The 14,096-nt window shown below is 48.4% G+C and overlaps 1 protein-coding gene across 1 annotated transcript in view; it reads right to left on the reverse strand.

The window, feature by feature from the left end:
• The window catches only part of EFCAB8 (EF-hand calcium binding domain 8), a 51,931-nt gene that overhangs the window by 1,293 nt on the left and 36,542 nt on the right, over positions 1–14,096 (reverse strand). The window contains exons 20-25 of the mRNA XM_083358219.1: positions 10,968–11,126; positions 9,857–10,033; positions 8,529–8,697; positions 6,967–7,099; positions 5,238–5,439; positions 2,952–3,050 (exon numbers count right to left, since the gene is read on the reverse strand). Coding sequence (XP_083214345.1) covers positions 2,952–3,050; positions 5,238–5,439; positions 6,967–7,099; positions 8,529–8,697; positions 9,857–10,033; positions 10,968–11,126 — 939 coding nt within the window. The remainder of the gene's footprint in view (positions 1–2,951; positions 3,051–5,237; positions 5,440–6,966; positions 7,100–8,528; positions 8,698–9,856; positions 10,034–10,967; positions 11,127–14,096) is intronic.

Here is a 14,096-nt window from a genome sequence, read left to right on the forward strand (position 1 = left end):
CTATTCTATTCTATACTATTCTATTCTATTCTATACTATACTATTCTATTCTATTCTATTCTATTCTATTCTATTCTATTCTATTCTATTCTATTCTATTCTATTCTATTCTATTCTATTGTGGAACAATCCTTGGCTCCATTTGTATAGGTATAATTTTATTAGAAGCCAAGAATATTGCAATAATGGTAGAGGGTTTCCTGCCTAAGCAGGGGGTTGGACTAGATGACCTCCAAGGTCACTTCCAACTTTTTTATTATTCTTGCTGTTGTTCTTGTTCTTGTTCTTGTTATATTATACATACTGCTCAAACAAATAAAGCGAACACAAGATAAGACATCCTACTATTAAATACAGTGCATTGTGTTGTTTAAGTGTTCCCTTTATTTTTTTTGAGCAGTATATTTTTTACAGGTTGTCCTCTACTTACGACCACAATTGAGTCAAAATGTTTTCTTGCTAAGCGAGGAACTTGTGAAGTGAGTTTTGCCCCATTTGGCGACCTTTTTGGCCACTGCAGTGAAGTGAATCACTATGGTTGTTAAGTTAGCAACCCGGCCGTTAAATGAATCTGGCTCCCCCCCCCCTCCCCATTGACTTTGCTTGGGCAGAAGGTCTCCAAAAGGGATTACGTGACCCCGGGAACACCGCGACGGTCATAAATATGAATCGGCTTTGCAAAGCTTCTGAATTTTGATCAGGTGACCGCAGGGGAGGTCGCAACCGTCGTGAGTGCGACAAACGATCGCAAGTCACTTTTTCCCGGGGCTGTTGTAACTTCGAACGGTCACTAAACGAGCTGTCGTACGTCGAGGACCCCCTGTGATATAAGACCAGTAAAACCACTGGCAGAAAGTTGCCAGTGAAAGGCAGGAGAGGAGAAGGGAAACCATGCAAAAGGCAGCGTGTAAACATTAACTAAGGAGATGAAAGAAAATGAGCAGGAATTGTTCGGATGTTTGTTTTAGGACAGGGGTAGGCAACCTCGGCTCTTTTATGACTCATGGACTTCAACTCCCAGAATTCCTGAGTCAGCTATGCTGACTCAGGAATTCTGGGAGTTGAAGTCCATGAGTCATAAAAGAGCCGAGGTTGCCTACCCCTGGTCTAGGAGAACTGAGACTTTAGCAAGAGAGATAAACTTATGACAACACAAAACACCGTGCTGGTCAAAAGCAGTTGTAGGGAGCAGGCAGGAGGCATGAAACAACACACAAACACGGCCACGGCATGTCTGGAGCGAGTGGGGTTGGGGAGACCATCCAGACGCTCAGCTCATTCTAGCAAGTTCGGGCTGGAGACCTCGGGCCTAGAATCTGCTGTGTCCCCTTTGACAGAAGACGAAAAAGTTCCACCAAAGCCTAAATAAGAAACTAGCAAGGCCAGCCCTACCGACACGGAGGTGGTAAGTCACGAGTATCTAAGCAGAGAGCAAATTCCCTACTCCCTCCTAGCACTGATGATGTTTCCTAGTTGGGTCATGAAATGTCTGCAAGAAAAGGCCAAGCTCAGAGAGCAACAAGAGCCCCACAGTCCTCCTCCTCCTCCTCCTCCTAACTAATACTCCTCTCTGCAAACCTCACACCCTTCGAACACTGATGATGTTACCTAGTTGGGTCATGAAACGTCTGCAAGAAAACCACCCAGCTCAGAGAGCACCACGGACCCCACATTTCTCCTCCTCCTCCTCCTCCTCCTCCTCCTCCTCCTCCTCCTCCTCCTCACAAAGCCAACTTCCTTCTTGCACTGATGATGATCCCTAGTTGGGTCATGAAATGTCTACAAGAAAACCACCCAGCTCAGAGAGCACTAAGGACCCCACAGTCCTCCTCCACTCCACAACCTCCACTCCATTGTAGCACTGATGCTGCTACCTAGTTGGGTCATGAAACGTCTGCAAGAAAACATCCAAGATCAGAGAACGCCAAGAACCCCACAGTCCATTTCTTCCTCCTCCTCCTCCTCCTCCTCCTCCTCCTCCTCCTCCTCCTCCTCCTCCTCCTCTCCTCTTCCTCCTCCTCTCTGCAAATCCCCCTCCCTTCTAGCACTGATGATGTTCCCTAGTTGGGTCATGAAACGTCTGCAAGAAAACAACCCAGCTCAGAGAGCACCAAGGGCCCCACAGTCCTCCTCCTCCTCTTCCTCCTCCTCCTCCTCCTCCTCCTCTTCCTCCTCCTCCTCCTCTCCCTTCTAGCAGTGATGATGTTCCCTAGTTGGGTCATGAAACGTCTGCAAGAAAACAAGCCACCTCAGAGATCACCAAGGGCCCCACAGTCCTCCTCCTCTTCCTCCTCCTCCTCCTCCTCTCCACAAGCCCCCTCCTTTCTAGCACTGATGATGTTCCCTAGTTGGTTCATGAAACGTCTGCAAGAAAACATCCAAGATCAGAGAGCACCAAGGACCCCACAGTCTTCCTCCTCCTCCTCTTCTTCCTCCTCCTCCTATCCTCTCTACAAACCCCACACCCTCCTCCTCTTCTTCCTCCACCTCTTCCTCCTCCTCCTCCTCCTCCTCCTCCTCTCTGCATACCCCACTGCCTTCTAGCACTGATGTTACCAAGTCAAGCAATGAAATGTCTCAAGAAACCCAAGTCCAGAGAGCACCAAGGACCCCACAGTCCTCCTCCTCCTCCTCCCCACGCATACCCCACTCCCTTCTAACTCTGATGACGTTACCTAGTTTGGTAACAAAACATCCGCAAAAAAAAAAACCCAACCAAGATCCGAGGGCACCAAGGATTCCCAAATCCTATCGAAATCTTGCCTTTCGGTGGTAACGTACAACAAAACACAAAACTGTAAACCGGGACAGAAGTGATCTCTGGAAGCAGATGGCAGCCTTGGCAGATGGTGGGACCAGGAACACCAGTGAACGCCCCACCCACTTGAGATGTTGGCTCATGCGAGCTGTGGGCCTTCCCCTTCGTTCAAAGCTCCCTTTACTCTGCTCACCTGGTCCTTGTTGGCCACCGAGGCCTTCACCTCCGGAAGCTGCTTCAGCAAAGGCCGGCGCCCCTTCTGCTTGTAGGCACGACCCAGGATGTCGCTTTTCTGCAGACAAATCAGAGAACGCTACTCAGGCATCTTCTGCAGCTCAGGATCCACCACCAGCTTTCCCCTAACCTTTTCCACGGAGGATCTCCGGCAGCTTCGTGGAACATCTCACCCTAGCGATCTTCCAAAGGTCCTGATCTTTCTCCCCCCACCCCCCAAAGTGTAGTAGGGCAGGGATTTTCAACTGTGGTACGTTGGCACCTGGCAGGTGGTACGCGACCATCCTAGAAAAGTGGTACCCGGGGAGGGGAATGAGCTGAACCGGTGGCAGCACCGCACAAGCCTGAGCGAGAGACGGCTGGAGCTGCAGGGCTGTCGGGGCTCAGCAGAAGCGCCAGGATCAGCACCAGGCTCCAGGTGGAGCTCGGCGCTGATCCTGGCGCTTCTGCTGAGCCCAGAAGAGGCACCCATCAGCTGGAATGTTGCAGCATCTCCAGGGTCTTGTGATTGACATCCAGATGCTTGGCAACTGATTCATATTTATGACGGTCACAGTGTCCCAGGGTCATGTGAAGTGACCAAAACCTGCTGCAACCACCCAGCAGAGGGGGGGGGAATAAAAACCAAACACCCCCCACCCCTCCCCCACTGCCAATCCTCAACAGAAATGCTCACAATGAAAACCTCGGACAGGAGGAAGAGCACCGCCAGGCAGGCAGGCAGGTGTCTTGCTCGGCTGTGGCTTGGGGGGGGGCACTTTTTTCAGTGCCATTGTAACTTCGAACAGTCACTAAGCGAACTGTTGTAAGTCGAGGACTCCCTGTACTTCATCACTTTTTTCCTTTTTTTTTTTTTTTTGGTTATCAAGTTTTTGACCCCTTGCTAGGCGACTGGTGGTGCTCGGATGTTGCCCTATCCTAAAAGTGGTACAATGGGTGAAAAGGTTGAAAAGCCCTGTAGTAGGGTCCTGGTAGACCTTATTTACTTATGGAGGGGGACTTGTCTGGTGTCGGGTGTGAAAAGTCAGGTCCACCCCTGAAGGTCCGGTTAAACTGACGCATTGCTAATCGTGGCAAGGCACAGGGATGTTCTCCATTAACAACTGGCACCTGCTAGGAGTTAGATCAAAGTCCAAGGAATTCAAGGGAGTTTGGACTTAATTTGCGGCCATGTAGGGATTCTAGGCTGGTGCCTCGCTTGACTCCACCCCCAATTTCTACCACTCCTTCGCCTACATCTGGACACATCAGATCTTGTATCGTTTTCAATGTGTGTGGGTTTTTTTTGTAAAATCTAAGCCTGAGGTCCCCAATCTGTGGGCCGTAGCCCCCTACCGGGCTGTGGCACTCACCACCATTCGCGCTAGTGCCGTGGAGGCGTGACAAAAACAGGGCGCCACGTGGCCTAAAAGGGGCACCATGCAGCAAAAAATTGGCAAAAACTGGGCAGGGCTAGTGAGAGCCACATGGGTGCTAGTGCCACCCTACTTGCATCATGCAGACACTAGCACCGCCCCATTTGTGTCACACACGCGTACTTGCGGGCCCCGTTTGTGCGCGCACACATAAAATGCTTCCCCCCTGCCTTTCCCTCTGGTCCACCAGTCAAGGAAGGTTGGGGACCTTTGACCCAGCTGCACTTGTTCTAAAATCCGGCACCCCCTAAACTTAAACAAAGGCAGTCCTCGCCACTGTGAAGTGTATCACTGCAGTTGTGAAGTCACACGGTTGTTAAGTGAACCTGGCTTCGTTTGTCCAAAGGTCGCAGAAGGGGATCACACGAGCCCGGGACACGGCAACCATCGTAAGTGTGAGGCAGTTGCTGAGCATCCCGATTTTCATCACGTGACCCACGGGGGACGCCGCAACGGGTTCTAAGTGTGAAAAACTTAGAAAAAAACAGGTCCCTTTTTCCGGCGCCATTATAACTTTGGACGGCCGCTAAGTGAACCGTTGTAAGCTGAGGTCTACCTGGATGATGTCCCACCTACATTTTGCCCCCTTTAACGCTAAGCTACCGTTTCCCCCTCTAAATATATATTTTTTTTCCTGGATAACGGACGTAACCCGAGTGCTGGGAATAAGGTGACTTTGATTTTTTTTTCCCTCTGCAGATTATATTGGAAATGAAAAGAAAAAGAAAAAAAGAAGACAAGAGCTCCACTCGGCCAGGTAAGCTTATCAAGGCGACACTAAGCGGGGTGTGAATTTAATAAAACAAAAACATAAATATAAATGAGCTCGCCTTGCCAGACTCCTCCCACTTCTGGAAGGAGACCTCGATTTGCTCGTCGTTATACTGGGCCATCCGGTTCTCCTTCTGGATGAGGTCCTGCATCCTCTCCACGGTGTCGATGCTGAAGGAGGACCTGGGGCTGAGGAAGTCCATCAGAAGGGACTGCTGCGTCCGCTGCTGGCTCAGGGTCTGGACTATTTTGCGGGTGCTCCTGCGAGAGAGCAGGCGGAAGAAGGCACCGTCAGCGCCTCTCCTCCCGAAGAAGGCCCCAGGACTCATGGAACCTAGAACCAGGAATCTAGAATGCTCCAACACGGGGAGATTTTAAAGAAGAGATTGGCCAACCGTTTGGCTGAAACGGTATAGGGTCTCCTGCCTGAGCAGGGGGTTGGACTAGAAGACCTCCAAGGTCCCTTCCAACTATTCTATTTTCTTCTCTTCTCTTCTCTTCTCTTCTCTTCTCTTCTCTTCTCTTCTCTTCTCTTCTCCTCTTCTACTCTACACTCTACTCTACTCTACTCTATTAATATTTTATTCTATTCCATTCCATTCCATATTTTCTATTCTATTCTATTCTATTCTATTCTGTTCTATTCTATTCTATTCTATTCTATTCTATTCCATGCCATGCCATATTTTCTATTCTATTCCATTCCATTCCATATTTTCTATTCTATTCTATTCTATTCTATTCTATTCTATTCTATTCTATTCTATTCTATTCTATTCTATTCTATTCTATTCTATTCTATTCTATTCTTATTTCTTTATTCCATTCCATTCCATTCCATTCCATTCCATATTTGCTATCCTATCCTATCCTTTCCTATCCTATCCTATTCATTGCATTCTAGAAGGAACCTTGGAGATCTAGTCCAGCCCCCCTCCTCACGGCAGGAGACCTTATACATCCCAGTCATTTGGCACTTTTCAATCTCTCCTTGAAAACCTTCAGTGATGGAACATCCAAAACTTCTGGAGGCAAGCCGGTCCACTGAAGAATAGAGCAACAGAGTTGGAAGGGACCTTAGAGGTCTTCTAGTCCCACCCCTCTGCTGAAGCAGGAGACCCTAGACCATTTCAGACAAGTGGCTGTCCAGTCTCTTTTCGAAAAGCTCCAGTGTTGGAACATTCAAAATTTCTGTAGGGAAGCAGTTCCACTGGTTAATTGTTCTGACTGTCAGGAGGTTTCTCCTTAGTTCCAGGTTGCTTCTCTCCTTGATTAGTTTCCATCCGTTGCTTCTCGTCCTGCCTTCAGGGGCTTTGGAGAAGAGGTTGAGCCCCTCAAATATTGGAACACTGTTATTGTGTCCCCCCTCGTCCTTCTCATCATTAAACTAGACATGCCCAATTCCAGCAGCCGTTCCCTATATGTTTTAGCCTCCAGTCCCCCAATCATCTTTGTGGCTCTTCTCTGTACCCTTTCTAGAGTCTCGACTTCTTTTTTACATTGTGGTGACCAAAACTGGATGCAGTATTCCGAGTGTGACCTTACCAAGGCCTTGTAAAGCGCTACTAACACTCCACGTGATCTTGATTCTATCCCTCTGTTAATGCAGCCTAGCATGGTGTTGGCTTTTTTGGCAGCTGCCGCACAGCGGCTGGCTCCTATTTAAGGGATGGCCCACTAGGACTCCCAGATCCCTCTCACAGTTACTACTATTGAGAAAGGTACCTCCTACTGTACCTGTGCCTTTATATACTTGTGCATTCTGAGCCAAGTGGCCTATTTACTCACTCCCAGTGGGGTTGCCGGCCCTCATTGAGAACTTTCAGCGTGTGTAGGGATGCCACCTGACGGATTTCCTCGGGGACCTCTGGTGGAATTAAGCGCGATATCCCCAGGCTCCACAACGACTGTCCGAAGGTCCCTAAGTGTCAAGCCAGAAACAAACTTTATTTAATCAGAATAAAGCTGGAAGGGAGCTTAGAGGTCTTCTAGTCCAACCCCCTGCACAAGGAGGAGAGCCTCTATCAATTCAGACAAAAGGCTGTCCAGTCTCTTCTTAAAAATCTCTAGTGTTGGAGCACCCATAACTTCTGGTGGCAGGCAGTTCCACTGGTTGATTGTCCTCACTGTTAGGAAGTTTCTCCTTAGTTCCAGGTTGCTTCTCTCCTTGATTAGTTTCCAAACATCATTTCTTGTCCTGCCCTCTGGTGCTCTGGAGAATAAATTGACACCCCCCTCTTTTTTTTGGGGCAGCCCCTCAAATACTGTTCTGGAGGTCCACTTAAAAACTTAAGTGGACCTCCAGAACAGAGTTTGTGCATCGTCACTTCCTGTTGAAGTCCCACACCAGGCAACCACGACCCAGAAGTGTCTTCAAAACAGAACTTTTGATTTTAGTCCGAAAAGGTTTCCCAACACTGTGCAGATGTTTCCACCATTCCTTAGAACAGGGGTCTCCAGATTTGGCAACTTTAAAACTTGTGGACTTCAACTCCCAGAATTCCTCAGCCAGCATGGAGGAAGACCCCAGCCTTTGCAACTAAAATAAAAAGGCGGGCACGTTTTCTTGATTTCTGTCACTTAAGGAAGAAAAATGAAATGAAATGAACCTTTATTGTCAAAGTACAACTAAGTGTGCATTGAGATTAGCTGAGCCTCCCTTCCAATTTTCTTGGTGCAAATAATACATTTAGCAGCTGCAGATAGGCAAGACGGATAGTAGAGGAGATGTGTAGCTTGAGGAGGAGGAGGAGGAGGAGGAGGAGGAGGAGGAGGAGGAGGAGGAGGAGGAGGAGGAGGAGGAGGAGGAGGAGGAGGAGGAACGTCTCTGGGTACTCTGAGCTTGATGATTTCCTTGCAGACGTTTCATGACCCAACTAGGCAACATCATCAGTGCTAGAAGGGAGGAGGGTTTGCAGAGTGGAAGAGGAGGAGGAGGAGGAGGAGGAGGAGGAGGAGGAGGAGGAGGAGGAGGAACGTCTCTGGGTACTCTGAGCTTGGTGGTTTTCTTGCAGACATTTCATGACCCAACTAAGCCATGTCATCAGTGCTACAAGGGAGAGAGGTTTGGGAGGAGGAGGAGGAGGAGGAGGAGGAGGAGGAGGAGGGTTAGTAGGTAAAATCTTCAGCCATATATATAGCACATTTAATGATTTGTAGAACAGAGGAGCCGCAGGAAAACGCACCAAAGGAAAACCAACCTTGGCCAGGCTAGCTAAAACGTAGCATCTCGGAAGAACGCCTATCTGGACAAAAATCCCTTTTTCTCATCCTCCTGCCCCCCCCCAACCCCGCCCCCGCCCCAAACTAGCTCCCCCATTTCGCCTCCAAGACCCCCGAAGAGGCCTTACCGACGTGTCTGCCCGTCAACAGCCAGAGTTTGATGGTGCAGTCCTGGCTGGCCGTCAGCACCGCTTGGAATTTTTCCACGTATCTGAGGCTGATCACGTTTTTCACGTGGCCCCGCCAGGAACTCAGGCAGACGGGGGGGATCAGGGTGGTGACCCAGCCTTCGTGTTCCTGCGGGGGGGGGGGAAAGAGAGAGAGAGAGAGAGAGGCCGGAGTGCATTGTGGGAAAGCAGGCCAGCAATCCAGAGAAGAAAAGGGGGGGCGGGGGAAAAAATGAGACGTCGCAACCGTCGTAAATACAGGAAGTCCTCGACTTACGACAGTCCGCGAAGTGACCGTCGGAAGTTGCAACGGCACTGGCAGAAAGTGACTTTCGTCCATTTTGCACCCTTACCCCAACCGTTGCAGCCTCCCCACGGTCACGGGATCAGAGTTCAGAGGCTCGGCAACTACCTCGTACTTACGACTCTTTATGATTGTGCAGGTGGTCCTCCACTCACCATCGTTCGCTTAGTGACCGTTTGAAGTTACCAGAGTGCTGGGAAAAGTCACAGGGCCAGGTTTTTTTTTCCAGATTTGCGACCTTTGCCGCCTCCCCGTGATCAGAATTCGAATTATGACAGTGTCGCTGTGTCCCTTTTTGTGACCTTCTGACCGACAAACTCCACGGGGGAGGGGATCCGGACTCACTTGGCAACCGGGTTGCTCACTTAACGACTGTCAGATGCCAAGCGCCTAATTTTGATCATGTGACTGGTGGTGAAAACCAGTTTTAAGTCACGTCTTTTAGCACCAGTGTAATTTTGAACCGTTGCTAAACAAATGGCTGTCAGTCAAGGATGACTGACACATTGTTCCTGCCAGCTCAATTCTCAATAGGACATGATCATATGGCAACAACGAGCAACAAAGATGATCGGGGGACTGGAGGGTAAAACATGTAAGGAACAGTTGCTGGAATTGGGGATGTCTAGTCTAATGAAGAGAAGGACGAGGGGGGACAGGATAGCAGTCTTCCAGTATCTCAGGGGCTGCCCCAAAGAAGAGGCAGTCAAGCTCTTCTCCAAAGCGCCCGAAGGCAGGACAAGAAGCAGCGGATGGAAATTAATCAAGGAAAGAAGCAACTTGGAACCAGGGAGAAACTTCCTGACAGTTAGAACAGTTAACCTGTGGAACTACCTGCCTCCAGAAGCTGTGAATGCTCCAACACTGGAAGTTTTGAAGAAGAGATTAAACAACCATTTGCCTGAAATGGGATAGGTTTCCTGCCTGAGCGGGGATTGGACTAGATGTCCTCTAAGGTCCCTTCCAACTCTGTTATTCTGCTAACCTGCTGGATTGGTCTATCTTCTGAGAAAGTCAAAGCAATTCTGCAGTAATCTGGGATTAAGTCACAGAAGGGGTTCCTCTTGGGCAGAGATTCGTCAGCCAGATCTAACTTGGAATCTTCTACTTCAGGTACAGTAATACAGTAATCCATGATTACTGTATTATTAGTATTACCTACCTATGGGTATGTCTAGTTTAGTATTAGTATTACCTACCTATGGGTATGTCTAGTTTAATGAAGAGAAGGACGAGGGGTGACATGATAGCAGTCTTCCAGTATCTCAGGGGCTGCCCCAAAGAAGAGGGAGAAGCTCTTCTCCAAAGCTCCTGAAGGCAGGAGAAGAAGCAACGGATGGAAACTAACCAAGGAGAGAAGCAACCCAGAACTAAGGAGAAACCTCCTGACAGTGAGGACAATTAACAAGTGGAACCACCTGCCTCCAGAAGCTGTGAATGCTCCAACACTGGAGGTTTTTAAGAAGAGACTGGACAGCCATTTGCCTGAAATGGTATAGGGCAGGGGTAGGCAACCTCGGCTCTTTTATGACTTGTGGATGTCAACTCCCAGAATTCCTGAGCCAGCTGGCTCAGGAATTCTGGGAGTTGAAGTCCACGAGTCATAAAAGAGCTGAGGTTGCCTACCCCTGGTATAGGGTTTCCTGCTTCATCAGGGGGTTGAACTAGAAGACCTCCAAGGCCCCTTCCAACTCTGCTATTCTTTTATTCTGTCTACCAAAGAGAAGGATGAGGGGGGGACAAGATAGCAGCCTTCCAGTATCTCAGGGGCTGCCCCAAAGAAGAGGGAGTCAAGCTATTCTCCAAAGCACCTAAAGGCAGAACAAGAAGCAACGGATGGAAAATTACCAAGGAGATAAAATCACCAACTAATCAAGGACAGAAGTGACCCAGAACTACGTAGATATTTTGTGACCATGAGAACAATTAACCAGTGGAAGGGCTTGCCACCAGACGTTGTGGATGGTGCATCACTGGAGGCTTTTAAGAAGAGATTGCAAAGCCATTTGTTTGCAATGGTATGTGGTCTCCTGCTTGAGCAGGGGGTTGGACTAGAAGACCTCTAAGGTCCCTTCCAACTCTGTTATTCTGCTAACCTGCTGGATTGGTCTATCTTCTGAGAAAGTCAAAGCAATTCTGCAGTAATCTGGGATTAAGTCATAGAAGGGGTTCCTCTTGGGCGGAGATTCGTCAGCCAGATCTAACTTGGAATCTTCTACTTCAGGTCCTGTGCAGTAATCCATGATGTCCCAGATCTGGAGAAAGAGGACAGGAAGGAGAGGAAGAGGAAAGGGGGAGGAGAAGGAAGAGAAGGAGAAGAGAAGGAAGAGGAGAAAAGAAGGAAGAAGGGAAGGAGAAAAGGAAGATAGAAAAGGAAGAAGAGAAAGAGAAGAGGAGAAGAGAGAAGAGAAGAAAGAGAAGAAGGAAGAAGGGAAAGAGAAGGAGAAGAGAAGGAAGAGAAGGAGAGAAGGAAAAAAGGAGAAGAGAAGGAGAAGAGAAGAGGAGAGGAAGAGGAGAGAAGGAGAAGGAAGAGAAGGAGAGAAGGAAGAGAAGGAGAAGAGAAGGAAGAGAAGGAGAAGGAAGAAGGTGAGAAGGAAAAGGAAGAGAAAGAGAAGAAAAGGAAGAAGAAGGAAGGAGAAGAGGAAGAGAAGGAAGAGGAGAAAAGAAGGAAGAAGAGAAGGAGAAAAGGAAGATGGAAAAGGAAGAAAAGAAAGAAGAGGAGAAGGAAGAAGAGAAGAAAGAGAAGAAAAAGGAAGAAGAGAGAGAAGAGGAAAGAGAAGGAGAAGAGAAGGAAGAGAAGAAGAGAAGGAAGGAGAAGAGAAGAGGAAGAGAAGGAGAGAAGGAGTAGAGAAGGAGAAGAGAAGGAAGAGATGGAGAAGAAAGAAGAGGAGAAGAGAAGGAAGAAAAGGAGAAGGAAGAAGATGAGAAGGAAAAGGAAGAGAAAGAGAAGAAAAGGGAGAAGGAGAAGGAAGAAGAGAAGAAGAGGAAGAGGAGAAGAGAAGGAAGATGAGAAAAGAAGGAAGGAGAAAAGGAAGATGGAAAAGGAAGAAGAGAAAGAGAAGAGAAGGGAAAAGAGAAGAAGGAAGAAGAGAAACAGAAGAAGAAAGAGAAGGAGAAGAGAAGGAAAAGGAGAAGGAAGAGAAGGAGAGAAGGAAGGGAAGGAGAAGAGAAGAGGAAGAGAAGGAGAGAAGGAGAAGAGAAGGAAGAGAAGGAGAAGAAGGAGAAGGAGAAGAGAAGGAAGAGAAGAAGGAAGAAGATGAGAAGGAAAAGGAAGAGAAAGAGAAGAAAAGGAAGAAGGAGAAGGAAGATGAGAAGAGGAAGAGAAGGAGAAGAGAAGGAAGAGGAGAAAAGAAGGAAGAAGAGAAGAAGAAAAGGAAGTTGGAAAAGGAAGAAGAGAAAGAGAAGAGGAGAAAGGAGAAGAGAAGAAAGAGAAGAAGGAAGAAGAAAACGAGAAGAGGAAAGAGAAGGAGAAGGAAGAGAAGGAGAAGAGAAGGAAGAGAAGGAGGAGGAAGAGGAGGAGGAGGATGGAGAAAGAGAAAGAGGAGGAAGAGAAGGAATAGAAATAATAATACTGACCTTGATGTAACCCAAGGAACCTCCACTTCTGCTCAATTTTTCACTTCTTTACATTTTCCCAGTCACTGGACCTGCCAGTCCCAGCCGTGAATTCGAGTCCGTACATCTTTCTGCCTTTTTGAACTCAACACCCACTTCCGGAAGTCCGTTCTGAGCCAGAGAAGCTTGCCAGGCCCAGAACGGCTCACCGGAAGTGCGTGGATGCCACTTCCGGAAGTCCATTCCAGGCCTCAGAGGCCCAGACCCAGAACGGACTTCCGGAAGCAGCAACCACGCAGAGAACCAGTTTTTCAGCAATTTCGAATCCCACCACTGGTTACAAACGTCGTAAATCCATGCCCGCTGCCGATTGCCGGATTTTAATTGCATAACCGTGAGGTGGCTGCGATGGTTATAAGTATGAGGACTGGTTTGAAGTCACTTTTCTCAGTGCTGTTGCAATTTCGAATGGTCGCTAAACAAAAGTCTGTGTGTCGAGAATTACCTCTATGGAGATCCTCTGTCGTCCAGGCCCTGTTTGTCCCCAGGGTGTTTTTTCAGGAGGCAACTGGACTTTTTTGTTTTTCTTTTGAAGACGTTTCACTTCCCATCCAAGAAGCTTCCTCGGGTTCTGACTGGATGGTGGGGAAGGGAAGGATTTATACTCCTTGCAGACAGCTGGTCATTTGCATCCTTTGGGAGAGTCCTTGAGGCCACTTGGAGGTTGACTTCTGTCTTCAAGATCACCTGAGTGGTGCAAATGGGTGTGGAGCCTTCTTGGCTGCAGGATGTCTTCTGCCCTGGGGCCCTTCCTGGTTGAAGATGGGCACAGGATGATGGGGATGAGTCTGCGTTGTCTGCATCTCCATCTGAAGCACAAATGGTTCTTCTAGTCTGCAATGTTTTCTGGACATCCGTTCCTGCTCCCGCACCCTTCGAAGGGCGTTCATCCCAAAGGGCCTGGCTAAATGTCCATGGAGATTCTCAGCCATCCAGCTCAGGGTTGTCCCAAAGGGGCTTTTTCAAGAGGCAGCTGGACTTTCTTGTTTTTCTTTTGAAGACATTTCGCTTCTCATCCCAGAAGCTTCTTCAGGTTCTGACTGGAGGGTGGGGAATGGAAGGATTTATACTCCTTGCATACAGCTGGTCATTTGCCTCCTTTTAGAGAGTCATTGAGGCCACTTGGAGATTGACCTCTGTCTTCATCACCTGAGGGGTACAAATGGGTGTGGAGCCTTCTTGGAACTGCAGAAAGGACTGTGTTGTAGACTGGAGATAGATGATGTCGGATCCCTCCCTACTCAGGTGACCCTGAGGACACCGCAAGTGGCCTGAATGACTCTCTAGAAGAAGGCAAATGACCAGCTGTCTGCAAGGAGTATAAATCCTTCCCTTCCCCACCATCCAGTCAGAACCTGAGGAAGTTTCTTGGGTGAGAAGCAAAACGTCTTCAAAAGAAAAACAAGAAAGTCCAGTTGCCTGGTGGGGAATGGAAGGATTTGTCTTCTTTGTAGTCAGCTGGTCATTAGTACTCTTTCTGAAAGTCGTTGGGGCCACATGGGCTTTATTTGTATCCTATATCCAAGTGGCCACAACTGTTGTGATTCTGTGCCAGCCTGTGATCCTGGCAGCTGAGTCCGGGGAATCAGAGGAGGAGGAGGAAGGGCCTG

The sequence above is a fragment of the Vipera ursinii genome (genome assembly GCF_947247035.1).
Source record: "Vipera ursinii genome assembly, chromosome: 3".
In the NCBI taxonomy this organism is placed as follows: Eukaryota; Metazoa; Chordata; class Lepidosauria; order Squamata; family Viperidae; genus Vipera; species Vipera ursinii.